A 16,287-nucleotide genomic window follows, 5' to 3' on the forward strand; every position below is an offset into this window, starting at 1 on the left:
GGAGAGTCAGTCCTGCTAGGAGGGGACTGTGGGCTTCCTGGGGTGGACAGTCCTGTCCCTGCCCTGCTCCCCAGGAGAAGCAGCGCCATGGGGCACCTCGCTCCTGGCCTGGATGGCAGCACTAGCAAAGCCCTTCTCCGGGGATCACTGGCTCTCTTTTAGGGGAACAGAAGAAAGACATCACCATCTTCTCTAGAGGCCCAAGGGCCCCGTTGTCGGGGGCAAAATAGAGATTGTTGTATTTAACCGTAGTTACAGCCCACCCAGGCTTAGCGGTTCCAATGCTATGATTTGTAGAATCAGGGGGTTTTAGTCAAATGCTCGCCTTTATGACCACACTCAGGCAAATTACTTTTTTTTTGTAGCGGTTTATTTATTTGTAATAATGGGGATAATTTTACTTATCTGAAAAAGCTCTGAGGAGTAAATGCATACAGCATGCTTAGTTTATGCCTCATATATAACAAACACCCAATAAACGATAGCTATTAACAGTAACAATAGGACTTCCCTGGTGGTCCAGTGACTAAGATTCTCTGCTTCCAAAGCAGGAGGCCTGGATTTGATCCCTGGTCAGGGCATTAGATTCCATATGCTACAGCTAAGACCTGGCACAGCCAAATGAATAAAAATAAATATTTAAAACAATAACAATTCTCCCTCCCCTGAACTGAAAGTATAATGGTGACTAGGCATTTTAAAAGAGTTTACTAATGAAGATAAGTTTGGGAAAAACTTTCACCATGATACATATTAGAACTGTTTAGAATTGCTCTAGAATCGGTGGTGGTCATAACTATGCTAGTTTTTCAACTTGGCAAAGCTCTATTTCCACCAAGTGCAAAAGGATTTCATTCCACAAATACTAAGATTCATAAAGATATTGAGTATTTATGGATAACTCAGCTAAAAATAACCAAAGCCTGTTTCTACTTTGTATCAAAGAAATAAACAGATTTAAATAGCAAGGCTTTCTCTTTTTCATCAAAGTATTTCCAAAATTGTGGAAGTAAATAAACCAAATTATTTACAGGAGCTTTGTAAGGGTAGAGAGATTAAGGTGGATGTCACCCTGTTTTCTGAAATTTCTGTAATGTGTGTAAGTGATTTTTATAATGAAAACTATTTAAACTTATCATTAAAACTAAACTAATATGAGAAAAATTCCATTTCATAATCATGTGAGGGCTGCGAATAAAAAATAAATCCTTTCTATTTTTATTTATAAAAGAAGGTTTAGGATGCTCTGTTTGGAGTCACATGACAATCACGTGAAATTAAAATGGGCCTCAAATCTTCACCCAAATGCAAACAGTAGAGGCTGGCAGGTAATCCACGGATTGAGGGGAAAGAAAATTCTAGGTCTATTTTCAGAACTATTTTAAAATGTCAGGTTGTGTTGGGATTCAGGATGGAGGTGAGAGAGGATTTTGCGAGCAGATATGGAATAGCCAGAAGATGTTTTGGAGGGTATCATGGGTATAAGCATGGAGGTTCAAAGGTCAAAGGTCTGTGTTATCAGAAGCTCAGAATCGATGTGTGACCCTCCCAGCTCAGTACTGATCAAGCCTGCTGAGCTGGTGAGAAACAAACGTCCACCCAGCCTCTCCACTCTCCCAGGACAGGAAGTTGCCCCAACTGCTTCTCACGTACTTCCACATCCAGTTAGCAAGGATGCCCCGGAGATTTCATTCCCTAAGGAAACGGCAACCCACTCCAGTATTCTTGTGTGGGAAATCCCATGGACAGAGGAGCCAGGCAGGCTACAGTCCATGGGGTCACAAAGGAGTCAGACACGACTTAGTGACTAAACAACAATAGCTCCAAGTGCCCGGTTTTATCACAGGCACCTGTGGCTGCATCTCCAGCCCCCTGCCCGCTGCCTTCATTTAATCCCTTCCTTCACTCTCCCATGACTGCAGTGGTCTCCTTGCAGGGCTGTGATGAGTACAATCTACCCTCCACTACAGAGCCTTGAGCAACGGTTCTCAAATGCAATCTGACTGAGCACTGTCTGCTCGAAGTCTTTCAGTACTTCCGCATCACATCTTGGCCTCCTCCACACACCCTCCCATGTTGAGTTAGCTTGTTTTCCACCTCCCTCTGTCTGGAATCTCCTCCCCTCTTTCTTCTAGCTAACTCCAGCAAGTCTTTCAAAGCCTGGGTCCAGCCCACTCCCCTCTCTGCAAGTCTTCCAAGGCTTCCCAATCTGATTTCAAAGCCTTTCTCTGCTCCCAGGTGATCCTCTGTAGGCCCCTACCTTGGCCCTGGTGGCTATATTGCCATGTAATTCATGTTCCCAATCAACAGGCCACCAGGGGCAGGAGCATCACGGTCCTCAGCCTTACTTCCCCAGGGCCTGAACCATTCTTGCACATGGCACTTGGCACAGTTCTAAAGGGTTTATAAATACGAACTTACACAATCCTCATAATAGTACATGGTTATTAGAAGAACCATGAGTAAACATTTGTCCAACAAATATATATTGTCCAGCAGAGGCCAGATACAAATTTTAGGCACTGGGGGATTCAGCAATGAACAAGACACACAAGCTTCTAATCTCAGTGAGTTTAATAGTCTATTGAGACAAATGGATGATAAACAGATAAACAGGGATCTAATACAATGTGAGGTGGTGAGAGGAGCTAGAAAGTAAAATACAGCCAGACAAAGGGATGAAACGTGACAGAGCTCATCTTAGACAGGATGGTCAGGCAAGGCAACCGAGTAGGGGACATCTGAGAAGAGGCCTGGGTAAAGTCAGTGAGTGGGCCACACGGATATGTGGCAGAGTGGGGGGTGTGAGTGGGCAGAGGAATAGTGAATTCAAAGGCCTCGGGAAAGAGGACAGGCTATCTGTGGAGTGCACAGTGAGGCAGCGAGTGTGCTAGGGTGTAGGGTGTGGGGCAGAAACTGGCAGGAGAGAAATGAGGCAGGGGGGTTGGTGGGTGAGTCCGGTAGAGCTTTTCAGGCCATCCTGAGGCCATGGGAGATGTTGAGGCCATGGGAGATGTTAAGCCTGGTGGGAAACGATCTGACTCATCTTTGAAAAGATCACTCTGGCTGCTAAGTGGAGCATACAATGAGGAGCAAGAGCAGAAGCAGGTAGAGCATTGAGGAGGCAGATGGCGTGGTCCAGGTAGTGATGAGGAGGAGGAATCAGGTTCCCCATGATGGCAGAGGTGCGGTCAGACTCTGGAAGTGCTGTGCAAGAAGGGCAGACATGTGCTGATGCTTGGCTGTAGAGCATATAAGAGAGGAGTCCTGAATGGTTCCAAGGCTTTTGGCCAACTGGTGGGCTGGCAGTGCCATTTGTCGAGATGGGGATAATTGAAGGAGCAATAGTTTGGGAGGTGGGTTGGAAACGAAGCCTTCTGTTTTAGACCGTAAGCTTGAGTTGCCACCAGGATTCAGTTTTATCTTCTGTGAAATGGGGGTCGTGTTTATTTTACACGTTTCTTATGAGAATCAAATGTGATCATTTTCTTTTCATATCATGTAGATGGAAGGTTTATTTTTATTCACACGGCAGCTAGGGATAGACTTCCCTTTAAAAGAACAGAATCACAACTCTTTTTTATTGGCTAGATGTTGCTGCTCATGTACAAGCATCTCTCACATCACATCAAGGAACGATGTTGATAAAAGACCCACTCTCCACATTCATTTAACATTTATGTAGCGCTAAGGACTTTATAAAACTAGCTCATATAATCCTCCCAAATCCTTAGCAGTCTATACCATGATTACTCCCATTTCACAGAATCTGGCCCAGAGAGGTGAACTCGTTTGCTTCATAGCTAATTAATAGCCCAGCCAAGTGCCAACCCTATGCTCCAGTTCTGTTTCCAGCCCCAATGCCAAGCCCCATGTCCCCTGTTCCCTATGAGTGGTGCTATCTTTGATGAGTGACCTGGCCTCTGGGTACTGAGCTGCCAGGTCACTTAGTCTGTCTCCTGTCTAACCTCAATGCCTGCCCCTCTGCCCCCCGCCGTAGGCATGCCTGCCTCTGTTCTTGGAAAACCTCTGCTCTCAAGAAGCCTAACAGTATTGATGGCCACACCGCTTTCTGCTCAGCCGCCCCAGCCCTGTGGCCTGCGTGCATTTCTTCTAATGCCCTGAGGTCAGCCTCCTCCCTGCATTGTTACAAGCTTTTTTTTTTTTTGGTATCCTGCTCTCTCCACCGCGCCCCGCCTCACTGCCAGTTGTTATAAGCTGTTTTTAAAGCTTCCGAGTATTATGCTTTTCACTCATGCGTTCAGGCGGACCTTGTGCCACGTTGAGTGCTGAAGATGAAATTGACAGGATGCCCGACCTTTCCAGAGACTTTGAACTAGAGGCCAGGTCCCATGCCTTTCAGCTTGAGTCAACCCTCCTAGGACCAGGTGGGCGCAAAGCGGGCATTCAGTGAGCATTCATTCATTCATTTACCAAATGTTTATGGAGCGCTTACTACGAGCCAGGCAGGCCGAGTGAGGGGTGTCGAAGATAGGGCAGGAAACCATTCATGCGCAAGGTCCCCACCGCTTGTGGGACGCAGGGTCAGCCTCGGCCTGCCCGCCACGGCTATTCCACGAGGGCTCGGGGAGGCAGCTGAGGGTTGAGGTGGGGGAACAAGCGAGTGGAGGGCCCGGAAAGTGATGGTGAAGGAGCCAAAGCGCAAGGCGAGAGGCTGGCGAGTCCTCTGGCCGAGCGACCCCCTCTTGTTTCCAAACCCAGAAGCGACATACACGTGCCGCAGCCGTTTCGGGGACCCCTTTCTCCACGGCGGGCCGCCGCCCCCCCTGGGAAGCAGAACTTATCAAGACGAGACTGTCTGGGAGGCAGGTGGCTGGACCTTGCGTGCGCGGCCTGGAGAGGGTGGTGCACGATCAGAGGCCCTCTTGGAGAGGAGAACGCCCCCGGCTCGCCGCCCAAGCTCCGGAGCCGGGATTCCAACTCCAGGCCTGTGGTTTACCTGTTGTGCAACCTTGCGCGAGTCCCTGAATCTTCCCAGGACTCAGTTACATCATCGGTTTTATGGGTTTCCCTATAACTTTAGGGTTGGTGTGGGGATTAAGGGAGCATGCGAGGAGAGCTTGTCCAGCGTCGTTCCCGTAGCGGAGGTAGTAATGACTCGCTGCTCACACCTGGCCGCCTCCCCTGGCCTCCCGCCGGGGCCCCGGCGCCCTCTGCTCTTTTCCAAGGCACCGACGACTAGCCTGATGGGGCGTGCCCTGCCTCGATACACTTATTTTGGCTTGTTCGGGGCGGGGTTTGGGAAGAGGCGAGGATAGGGTGAAGGAGGTGGCGGAGGGTGAAGAACGGGGAGATGAGAGAAGCTGGAGGCGAGCGAGGCGGGGCCGGGGAGGAGCCGCGCGGGTGCTGGCCAGGGCGCAGCGCGCACCCCGGGCCCTGGCGGCGCGGGGGCGGGGGCGGCGCGCGGCGGCCAATGGCGAGCGGCGCTGGGGCGGAGGCGGGGCAGGCACCCCCAGGGCCCCGCCTCCCCCGGCCGCTGACAGCCAAACTCACCAACTCCGCCCTCGCGCCCGCGGGAGCCGGGAACCCGGAGCCCGGCCCCGGCCGCCCGGCGAGCGAACATGGCAGCAGCATGAGAAGGCTGGCGCCGGGTAGTGGCCGCCGCCGCTCTGCCGTTCCGCATCCGCGCCCGGCGCCCTCCGAGCCTCCTGCTTAGCCGGCCTCCCGGTGGCCGCCGGTTTATTTCCTTTGGAGCGGCGGGCAGCGAGGACTGGGACCCCTACCCCCCCGCAGCCTGGCCGGTCCGGTCAAGGCTTGTGCGTGCAACTCGCCGGCTGCGGTAAACGACGCGCGCGGGGGAGAGAGCCGGTCCCGGCTGCGGCGGCGCGGGCGCGCGGGGATGAGCCGGCCATGGAGCGGCCTCGGCGGGGCGCACGCAACCGGCCCGCGCTGCCGAGGGGGAGCCGCCTGAGCCCGGGTTCCGCGGGGCTTCGGGGCCTCGGGCGCCCCGGCGGGGTGCCTGCCGCCGCCTCTGGGAAGGATCGGAGCCTCGCGTGGCGGACACTGCAGCGGTCACCGTGCTGAGACGCCCGAGCCCGCTGCTCCTGCAGCTCGGTGCGTTCTTGGGCACCCGGGCGCCCTGCCCAGTGCACGGTGGCTGGCGCACCGCGGCGAGCCGGGTGCCAGACTGTCTAGAGGGGTGTGTGTGTGTGTTTGTGTGTGGTGTGTGCGTGCGCGTGTTTGAACGGAGATCCCGAGCTAACGCCGAACCAGGCGGATCGGAGCAGCCATGCTTCCAGGGGTAGGCGTGTTCGGCACTAGCCTCACGGCCCGTGTCATCATCCCGCTGCTGAAAGACGAGGGCTTCGCGGTGAAGGCGCTGTGGGGCCGCACGCAGGAGGAAGCGGAGGAGCTGGCCAAGGAGATGAGCGTCCCCTTCTACACCAGCCGCATTGACGAAGTGCTGCTGCATCAGGACGTGGACTTGGTGTGCATCAACCTTCCGCCGCCCCTCACCAGGCAGATCGCCGTCAAGACTCTGGGTGAGCGACCCCTCCCCACCTCCCCCCAGCCCCTTCTCGCCTTCCCTCCCCCGCTGCTTTTCTCCCCCTCGCCCCGTCTTCATCCCGGAAGCTTACATGGTACCTACGGCGCCCCCGGGGACCCGAGATCCCACATCCCACTCGGAGCTTTCGCCTCCGTCATCCCTGGCCTTCCCCAAACCTACGCTTCCCTCCTCCCTTCTGGCACCGCTCGGGCGCGCTTTCCCACGTGCGTGGCGCGGAGGCTGGAGGAGGCGCGGGTTCCGGGGAAGTCGATCAGGCGGAGGAAATGCTTAGGACTGGGGATGAGCCGCTCGCAGGAAGACAAAACTAAGTCGCCAGCTGTGTGTGTAGCGCCCGAATGTGTGTGTGTGTGTGCGTGCGCGCCTGCGAGAGGCGGGTGCGCGCCCAGGAACGCCTGAATAAAGGGCCGCACACGTGTCTTGGGTTTTCCTGCGGGCAAATAGATTACCTGATTGTCAGCAGCTGTGGCGCCCTGCTAGCATAGTTTGTTTCTTTCTGCGGCGTTGTTAGTTTAGAGGGAGATTAGAGATGTGACAATCAGAGAATTATTTCGTCTTTGCTAGAATGGTCGGAGTGGTGGGATGGGGGTGGGGCGCGTATCTTTTAGGACGTCTGGGAGTTATTTGATAAAACCAGAAAGACTTAACTTTCAGGTGCTGCTGCCCAATAACTGACTTCTGCGCTGTTTTGGAGTAGGATCTTAGTAATTTAGGGCTTCCCAGCTGGCTCAGTGGTAAAGAATCCGCCTACCTATGCAGGAGACTTGGGTTCCATGGAGGAGGAAATGGCACCCCACTCCAGTATTCTTGCCTGGAAAATCCTTTGGACAGAGGACCCTGGTAGGATGCAGTCATTTCGGTTCAGTCGCTCAGTCGTGTCCGGCTCTTTCCGACCCCATGGACTGCAGCACGCCAGGCCTCCCTGTCCATCACCAACTCTCCGAGCTTGCTCAAATTCACGTCCATCCAGTCGGTGATGCCATCCGACCATCTCATCCTCTGTTGTCCCCTTCTTCTCCCGCCTTCAATCTTTCCTAGCATCAGGGTCTTTTCTAGTGAGTCAGTTCTTCACATCAGGTGGCCAAATCCACGGGATGGCAAAAGAGTCGGACAGGACTTAGCGACTCAACGGTAACAGCTTAGTAATTTAGGGATGAATGAATGCAGTAGTTCCAGAGGCTGCCAGTGTCACGTGGGAACATGCAATGGTCCCTCCTTAATTCCTGGCAAGAGTAGTTCCAGGACCTGGTGACAGGCATGTTGAGGATGAGCTTAACAGCCATCACCGCCGGTTGCCCCCACCTAGTCCAGGCAGACTGGACCATCTGCGAGCAGAGTATCAGAGTCCCTGCCATGCCCAGAGGAAGCAGTGCATGTTTTGTTGTCTATCAGCAGTTCTTACATGCACCTGGATGGTTGCTCACTCCTTGGTTGTTCAGTCGTGGCTGACTCTGTGCTCGCTCCTTCGGGCCTGAGAAAATGTCATTGCCCACCCTTGAAAGTTGGAATTTTTGTTGTTTAGGAAAAGAGACGCAGCTTAGAGCTCAGGACGCCACGTTAGGGAAGAGTTGGAGGAGAAGCCCTGGGAAGGAGCGGAGACAGCATCCAGAGACCAGTGGGAATTTATGCAATCTTGGAAAGAATGTTTTATTTTTAAAAACAGGCATGGACTTAGGGTTGGTGACATGTACATATATTTTAATTTTATCTTTCCAGAACTATGATCAGATGTAGAACACGCTATCCCTAGAAAACCACTTTTATCAGGCCATTCTTTTGTTGTCTCAGATGGTACATCTGATAGGATATCTAAGGAGGCTGTCCACGGCTGTCAGTTTTCACGTAAATTTTATTAAGCTTCTAACTTTTGTTGCCTGGTTTCTTTGGTTTTGAATGTAATGTCGTGGGGTTCTGGCCAATATTTCTTTTCTGTTTGATCTAATATATATGTTGGGTAGCTAGCCTCTGTGCTCACGATGGAGCTGTGCATATTCAACAGATGATAACTGTCTTATAGCATAAATCTGTAAGGGCAATGCATATAAAACAGATCCGTCTTGAGCCCTGTCTCTGCTCAAGGGCTTATGACTGATCACATCAGAAAGACCTTGTTGTAACACTGTTCCCCTGCCCCCCCCACCCCATGGCAGCTCAGCCCTGAAGGTCAGGCCCACAGAGCAACTGCAGAGCATGGCTCCTGGAGGGCAGCAGTTTGGGGAACAGGGATGTTCTGGTTTTCTGGCTTTGAGAGAAGTGGCACAGATGATACATTTCTGGATACTTCTGATCTTATTTTTAAAAATCCCTGTGATTTTTTTTTTCCTTAACAAGACAGACATGGGTTACCTTTTCAGAACGAAGTGTCAGAGGCGAAAGAAATAGACATGGTGTAATCATGCCTAAGGAATAGGGGTTTGTTCATATTTTCATGGTAAGTCTTGGCCATTTAAAATTCCTGATTTCACAGGTAATCAGACCACCTGCTTTTGATTGTAGGCAATGTGGAGACTCTGGATTTAGAGATGACTGGACTTGGGCTCATTCGAGGCTTCATCTTCACCGGAAAATCGCTAGACTTGACTCTTCTTTCCATTGTATCTGCGCATGCCCGATGGGTTGGTCATCTCGGTTTGCTGTGCTGTCACAGTTGGAGATTGAACGCATGCAACACAGGAAGTGACAAACCCCAAACAGTTATGGGGCCGGCCTGGCCATTGAGGGTTTGCAGATATTAGTGTTTGCCTGGAATTGAAACAAGCCAAGCTTGGTTGGTCCTGGCCTCCTCTTGTCCTTCTTTGAGTTGCTTGCCCAGCAATGGCAAGAGATCTGTGCCCTCCATCCATACTGGTCAGAGGTGAGGGGCGGTGGCCAGGATGGAGACACAAAACTTGTGATCGATTGAACCACAGCATCCTCCACTGATTTCCAAAAATGGCCTGAAATCCCTACCTTAGTGAACTTAGCATTTCTCTGTTGGAGACATTTTTCTACAATGTATAATTTCTACAGTGTCCGGGGCACAGTGTCTGGGGCTGCCTCTTGTCACATGCCTACTATGTGCAATGGGGTAGGTGCGGTCTATGACATGTTTTGTTTCATGACTAAAATAATCCTCTAGGATGACTGTTGGCCCTATTTTACAGACGAGGGTGGAGTCGAATTTTTCAAGGACATACAGCTAGAGATGTGAACCTACCGCTGTGCTTCCCCCACCTCCCCGGAAATAGTCATGCCTTCATCTCCCATCCCCTAAATGTGCTCCTTTGCCTCACTTCCTTCCTAGAGAGTGGCACCTTGTACCCCCATCAGGTGAGATGGTTGGCGTTATCCTTTATTTGTGTCTACCCCTCTGATGGAATCAGTTCCTAAATCTGGTTGATGCCGACTCCCCACTGTTCTCATGTCTGTTGCCTCGTCTACGTCATTGCTTCCCCCACAGAAGGAACTAGGCCCTTATCTCATCTGAATTAGGCTCCAGTCTGCCCACCTCCAGCCCTGCCTCTGTCCACCTTCCACGCTGCTGCTGGAATTACCTTGAAGAGTTGCAAACCTGCTCATGTTACTGCTCCCTGCTTTCATCACTTCTAGGAAAAGCCCCAGCTTCTTGGCACAGCAGGCAAGACCTCGCCTCTGTCCAGCCTCATGTCCTGCCGGTGGTTCTGGAACCCCACGCCCTGCAACTAAACCAAACTGCAGGTGTTTCCTGGAAAGACCCTTTTTTGTTCCTGCGTCCACGCCTCTGTCAGGAACTCCCTTCTGCCTCATGTGTGTGATGGATGCCTGTTTCACCCTTCCAGGTTCAGCCCCAGTGGTACCTCCTCCTCAAATCCTGCGCCTTCCTCAATCTTGACCCAACCCCAACTCCCCAAGTCTCAGCACCGTGTACCTCCATCTTTTCTTGCACTCACATTAAAGCATCTGTGTAAAGAGTAGATTTAATTCAGCTATTTTACGTAGGTTATATATTCAGATGGTACAAATTTCAAAAGCTCTAACACATTCAAAATAGTACACAATGAGGAGGAAGTGTCGCCTAGTCCCTGTCAACTGGTGGTAATCATGGTTATAAGTTTTTATGTCCCTTTTGAAGATTTTAAAAGTCTATACTGGACTTCCCAGGTGGCTCAGTGGTAAAGAGTCCACCTGCCAATGTAGAAGACACCAGTTCAGTCCCTGGGTGGGGAAGATCCCCTGGAGTAGGAAATGGCACCCCACTCCAGTATTCTTGCCTGGAAAATTCCATGGACAGAGGAGCCTAGTGGGCCACAGTCTATGGAGTCGCAAAGAGTCCGACACAACTGAGCAACTGAGCGTGCACACATACATACAGGTGTATATGGAAAACTCAGAAGGTAAAAGTCCTGTTCTTCCTGTTTTTGGCTGCATGGCATTTCACTGTATAGATAAGCCAGAATTTATTTAAGCAGTTCCCGGTGACTCAACATTTCGGTTGTTTCCTACCTTTTGCGTATACAAATTTGTAATGAATAATCTAGCACATACAGCATTTTGCTTGCAGGCCAGTGTGCTCCAAGGATAAATCCATGGATTCTTTGTCAAAGGTGGTGATAATCTCTTTTATGTGTTTGCTTATTCTTCTATTTGCTACTTGTCTCCGCAGTTAGAATGTAAGTTCTTCGAGGTGGTAGGGCCTTTGTCTGCTTGACTCACCGGGTTGCCTTATCTCCCCTAGACAGTGCCAGGCACTGAGTCACATCATAGGCACGCTATAAATATTTCTTGATTGCCAAATGAATGCCTTTCATCGAATGAATGAATGCTCTGCTTATCAACAGGATGTGTCAGTAAATACAGAACATTTTTGTCCGGTGTGCAGTAGCCTGGTACCTTGCAAACATTAATTTGTGGTTGGGGATCTTGTCAAAATGCAGATTCCAGGGTGGGACCCAAGATGCAAAATTTCCATCCAGCTGTCAGGTGGCACATACACTGGAGCAGCCAGACACAGAAGTGTGACGGTTCTCTGCCTCTGGGAAAACAAGGCGTCCCCCACCATGAGTTGTTCAGCTGACAGGGGAACTGTGTTAAAATACCTGTTGCCTTTATGTGTCACAAGATGACATCTGTGTCCACGGTCCCTGCCCTGATTTTTAGAGAAAACAGTGCAGGCTTCCTTGGGGAGGTCTCCCCCTGGGGTGGATGCTGCTTTGAATAAGGCTGTAGGGTTTCATTGAGCCTTGAACTTGCTTCACTCTGATCTTGCCCCAACTTGTTTGGCATCATTAGCTGTGGACTGGGAGCACTGTGTCCTTTTCTGCCCTACTTCACAGTGTCAGCAAATTGCTCAAGGTTGAGGAGGGCTGCGGGGACAGGCCTGAGAGAGTGGGGAGGAAACAGGGCCCCCTCGGTCACCGTTGCCACACGAGCAGAGATACGGCTGCAGATAACCACACGGTGTACTTGGAGTTGATAGTAACCGTTCTGAAACTCCAGCAAACCCTGCATTTCCTGTTCTTCCTTCAAGGTCTGTTCTCTGTCTATTCCTGTCTGAAGTCTGTAGTAAAGGCAATTGCATTTTTATCTGAGTGTCTGCCCCTGAGCACAGAGAGAAATTATTTCGGTCTATTGATTTGGTGTAGAGTTGAGAAAGCTCTGGGGCTTTATGTAAATGAAAGAAATGACTCTATTTACTGTTAGGAAAAGTCAAGCATCACCAGCCTCATTTCATCTAACTGAAATTAGGTTCAGGTGAATGATTGTTGATGGTATCTGGCTTTGCAAACGTACAAGTCTGCAGAAGTTTATTTTGGAGTGGGAAGAAGCCAAATGAAGAAGTTGGACATTTTGATAGCTGAAACTGGGAAAGAACCACCCCCCAAAAAAAAGTGAAAGTAAATAACGTGTTTTAAAGGTTTCACTGAGAAAGACATAGGCAATTAGTTCTCTATTTTGATTCAAGGACATCCTGATCCATCCAAGAGCCTTATGATTTAAGACGTGGTGATACATAAAAGTAACCAGCGTTGGGAAAGGTTGGCAGGTTGCAACCGTGTGGCTTTGGCAGAGGTAACACCCTTTGTGAGCCTCAGTTTTTTCATCAATAAAATGGAGTTAAGGATACTATCATACACAGTTTAAATGTGGGAGGCAAGATAAAGACCTAGTTCATGCTCACTGCCCCTCCCCACCCTCCTTTGTCTGCATCAGCTCAGTAAATGTTGGTTCTCCCTCTCCCCAGTGTGGTCAGTAATTTAGACAGTCCCAAGTGGTATTTCTGGAGATACTTTCCCCTTCATTTTCTGATGAGATGACTCCTTCCTGCTAGATTCAGAAAGTAGAGTTTGAAGTTTCCTTATTTTAAAAAGGGAATGTGTGTAAACTAGGCTTCCGATGGCGTCCATGCTGAAAATCCAGTCCTGGCTTCATAGATACGCGGTCTCCAAAGTGCTGATGGTGAGTTTCCAGGTACTCACCGTCCTCTGGGAAGATTTAGCATCACCTGTGGGAAGGATGCAGGGCACCTCGTGGAGCTCGGGGCAGGGATGTTGCTGGGTCTCCGTAGGTACCTGGAACCCACGAACTCCTGGAATTTCACCATTTTGAGTTCTGCTTTTCTCCGCGCGTCACCTCTATCAAGCGTCTCTCTCTCAGGCAGCCTCCTCTGCCTCCTGCGCCTGTGTGATGGGCGGAACACTGTCCACATGCAGCTCCCAAACAGAAAAATTACTTGTCTCGCTGCCTGATAAGGGCAGTCCTCCCTGCCCCCAGGTGTTCCTATTCCTGCCTGATGCTTTCTCCTGACCCAGCCTTTTTGGAGGTTCTCTCACAATGTGGGGGATACATCACAAAATGCTGCAGGGACCAGTCTATTGCAGGGCAGAGGTGGAGGGATTAAGAGTGGTCATTCTGAGCCAGTCCACACTGCACACAGGTGCTGATTATAAGAACACAGACTTGGCTAAAGATTTTACAGCTGCAGATATTTCTTGATGATAGAGGTTCTTTATCTACTTTGTGAAATTCCACATTTGGCATTTTGGTGGTGTTGAAATGACCATGGTAAAACAGTAGAGAGAAAAACGTATACGGGGATCAAATGATGCCAACCTTGTCATTATTACTAAATTTAGGAATGCACATGGGTTTTAAGTAGGTAACGGGAGAGTAGATGAACATGACCATCTCCATGGAGTTTTATGTGGGTTTGCAGGTCTTCATGGAGCACCTGTTGCATGATGTCTATCAGCAGAGGACCACCAGGAGGCAGAGACCCTTTGAGTTCAAGTATTAGCTTAAGGCCTCGAAGGAGTCAGGAAAGACTGAGGCCCTCGAGAAAGGAGCACTTCTGCTTTCAGACCGCTTTCCTCCTGGAAATGGCAACATCAGCTCTTCTCCAGTTTCCAGCCTGCTGTCCTGTCCTATAAACTTTAGAACTTGCCAGTCCTCTTCATGGCATGAGCCAATTCCTTAAAATTAAACCTCGCTCTCTATTTATCCATATTCTATTGATCCTGTTTCTCTGGAGAATCCTGACAAGTACAGATTTCGTCTGGACCAAGGCCACGTGGCCAGGGGAGCTGGGCAAGGAGACGCCTTGCAGACCTGGCCAGGACTGTGGGTCTAGAAAGACTAGGAGAAGCCACTCTGGGGGACTCAGCTGATAGGTGTGGGCCCCTGGGGGCTTCTCAGGTGATGCTAGTGGTAAAGAACCCGTTTGCTAATGCAGGGGACATAAAAGATGCAGATTTTATCCCTGGGTCGGAAAGATTCCCTGGAGGACAGCATGGCAACCCACTCCAGTATTCTTGCCTGGAGAGTCCCAGGGACAGAGGAGCCTGGCGGGCTACAGTCCACAGGGTCACAAAGAGTCGGACACGACTGAAGAGACTCAGGACACACGCACTCACTGAGCCTTGCTCGGAAGCTGGAAGATGTTGGGTGGTCATCCACCCACACAAAGGGGGGGTTCCTTTGTGTTTCGGGCTCAACCCAAAGGGAATGCTGTCAAAAGACTTTCCTGCACCCCCGCCTGGGAGTCTCATGGACCCCTCTCCCTGACAGCCCTCGACGTGTCAGCAGGGCTGCGGGGGAACTGGTCTCTCAGGCTTGGGCAAGTCTGGGATGCCTTGGGGTTTAGACTTTATTTAAAAAAGTGTTTATTTATTTGGCTGCACTGGGTCTTGGTTGCGTCATGCAGGATCCAGTTCCCCAACCAGAGATCAAACCCAGGGCTCCCTGCATTGGGAATGTGGAATCTTAGCCACTGGATCACCAGGGAAGCCTCTAGACTTGCCCTGAGAATTGTTAATGAGTATGAAAAATTGCGGAAAAGAAACTTTACATTAAATGATACGAATTGTTTTTTAAATTTCCAATTTCTGACTAGAATAGCCCTTAGGGTACTGAGATGCTCTCTTAGTTAGCTTTAATATCCATAAACTGAAACTATCCAGTTTTGAAGCCCCAAATTAAGTTGGTTTGCAGCTTTAGCATTACTTAAAAAAAAAAAAAGCAAAACAGCTTTACTGAGACATGCTTTATATTTAATCATAAGTTCACCGTTGTGAGTGATTTTATGATTTTTAGTAAACATAGGTGCTTGTGAAACTGTCACCACCAAAGGCTTCAAACACTTCCAACATCCCCCCACATTTCCTCATGCTTGTTTTTGGCCAATCCCCCTTTCCCATCCCTAGCACCAGGCAACCACTGATCTGCTAACACTTTGCCTTTCCTAGGAATTTCATATAAATGTAGTCTTTTAAGCCTGGCTTCTTTCACCTTGCATGTTTTTGATATTCATCATTCTGTTGCATGTATCAGGAGTTCATTGTTTTTTCTAATTGCCGAATGATATTTTATTATATACGTAGAAAACATTTTGTTTTATCCATTCATCATTTGATGGGTATTTGTATTGTTTCTAGTTTTTAGCTATTATAAATAATGCTGCAATGAACATTTGCATACGAGTCTTTTATAGACCCATGTTTTCATTTCTTTTGACTAGATATCTAGGAGTGAAATTTATGGCTTACCTGGTGGCTCAGACAGTAAAGGATCTGCCTGCAATGCAGAAGACCTGTGTTCCACTCCTGGGTCAGGCATATGCCCTGGAGAAGGGAATGGCAACCCCCTCCGGTGTTCTTGCCTGGGAAATCCCATGGACAGAGGAACCTGAAGGGCTGCAGTCCATGGGGTCTCAAAGAGTCAGACACCACTGAGTGTCTGACCAGGCATGCATGCATAGTACGTATATTTAACTTAAGAAACTGCCGAAGTATTTTCCAAGTAGCTGCACTATTTTATATTCCTACCAGCTATGTGGGAGAATTCTAATTTCCGTACATCATCACCAACACTTGATGTTGTCAGTCTTTCCACTTGTCGCTGTTACAGTTAGTGCACAATGGTATCTTGTGATTTTGATTTGCATTTTCCTAATGACTAATAATGCCCGGCACCTTTTCATGTGCTTATTAGTCAGTCATAGATTTTCTTTGGTGAAATGTCTATTCAGATCTCTTGACCATTTTTAAATTGGGTTGTTTGTCATCTTATTATTGAGGTGGAAGCAATGGTTTTATGATTTTCTTGTTAACTTAGGGGTAGGTTTTGGGTTTTAAATGCTACTCTTTATTTTTGATTTTGAAACTAGATACAGATGAACTAATTCTGCAACCCAAGTGAAATTAGCTTTGCCAAATATTCATTGAAATGGTTCATTATTTAAAACAGAGAGACAATCATGTGAGCAGATGCTGATGACAAGGGCTCCTGAGTTGCCCGGGGCCCTGATG

The 16,287-nt window shown here is 49.4% G+C and overlaps 1 protein-coding gene across 1 annotated transcript in view; it reads left to right on the forward strand.

The window, feature by feature from the left end:
- The first annotated feature begins 5,515 nt into the window (after positions 1–5,515).
- The window catches only part of GFOD1 (glucose-fructose oxidoreductase domain containing 1), a 103,700-nt gene continuing 92,928 nt past the window's right edge, over positions 5,516–16,287 (forward strand). Inside the window, exon 1 of the mRNA XM_027524146.1 lies at positions 5,516–6,503. Coding sequence (XP_027379947.1) covers positions 6,251–6,503 — 253 coding nt within the window. The 5' untranslated portion in view covers positions 5,516–6,250. The remainder of the gene's footprint in view (positions 6,504–16,287) is intronic.

This window comes from Bos indicus x Bos taurus, chromosome 23 (assembly GCF_003369695.1).
Source record: "Bos indicus x Bos taurus breed Angus x Brahman F1 hybrid chromosome 23, Bos_hybrid_MaternalHap_v2.0, whole genome shotgun sequence".
Taxonomy (NCBI): domain Eukaryota; kingdom Metazoa; phylum Chordata; class Mammalia; order Artiodactyla; family Bovidae; genus Bos; species Bos indicus x Bos taurus.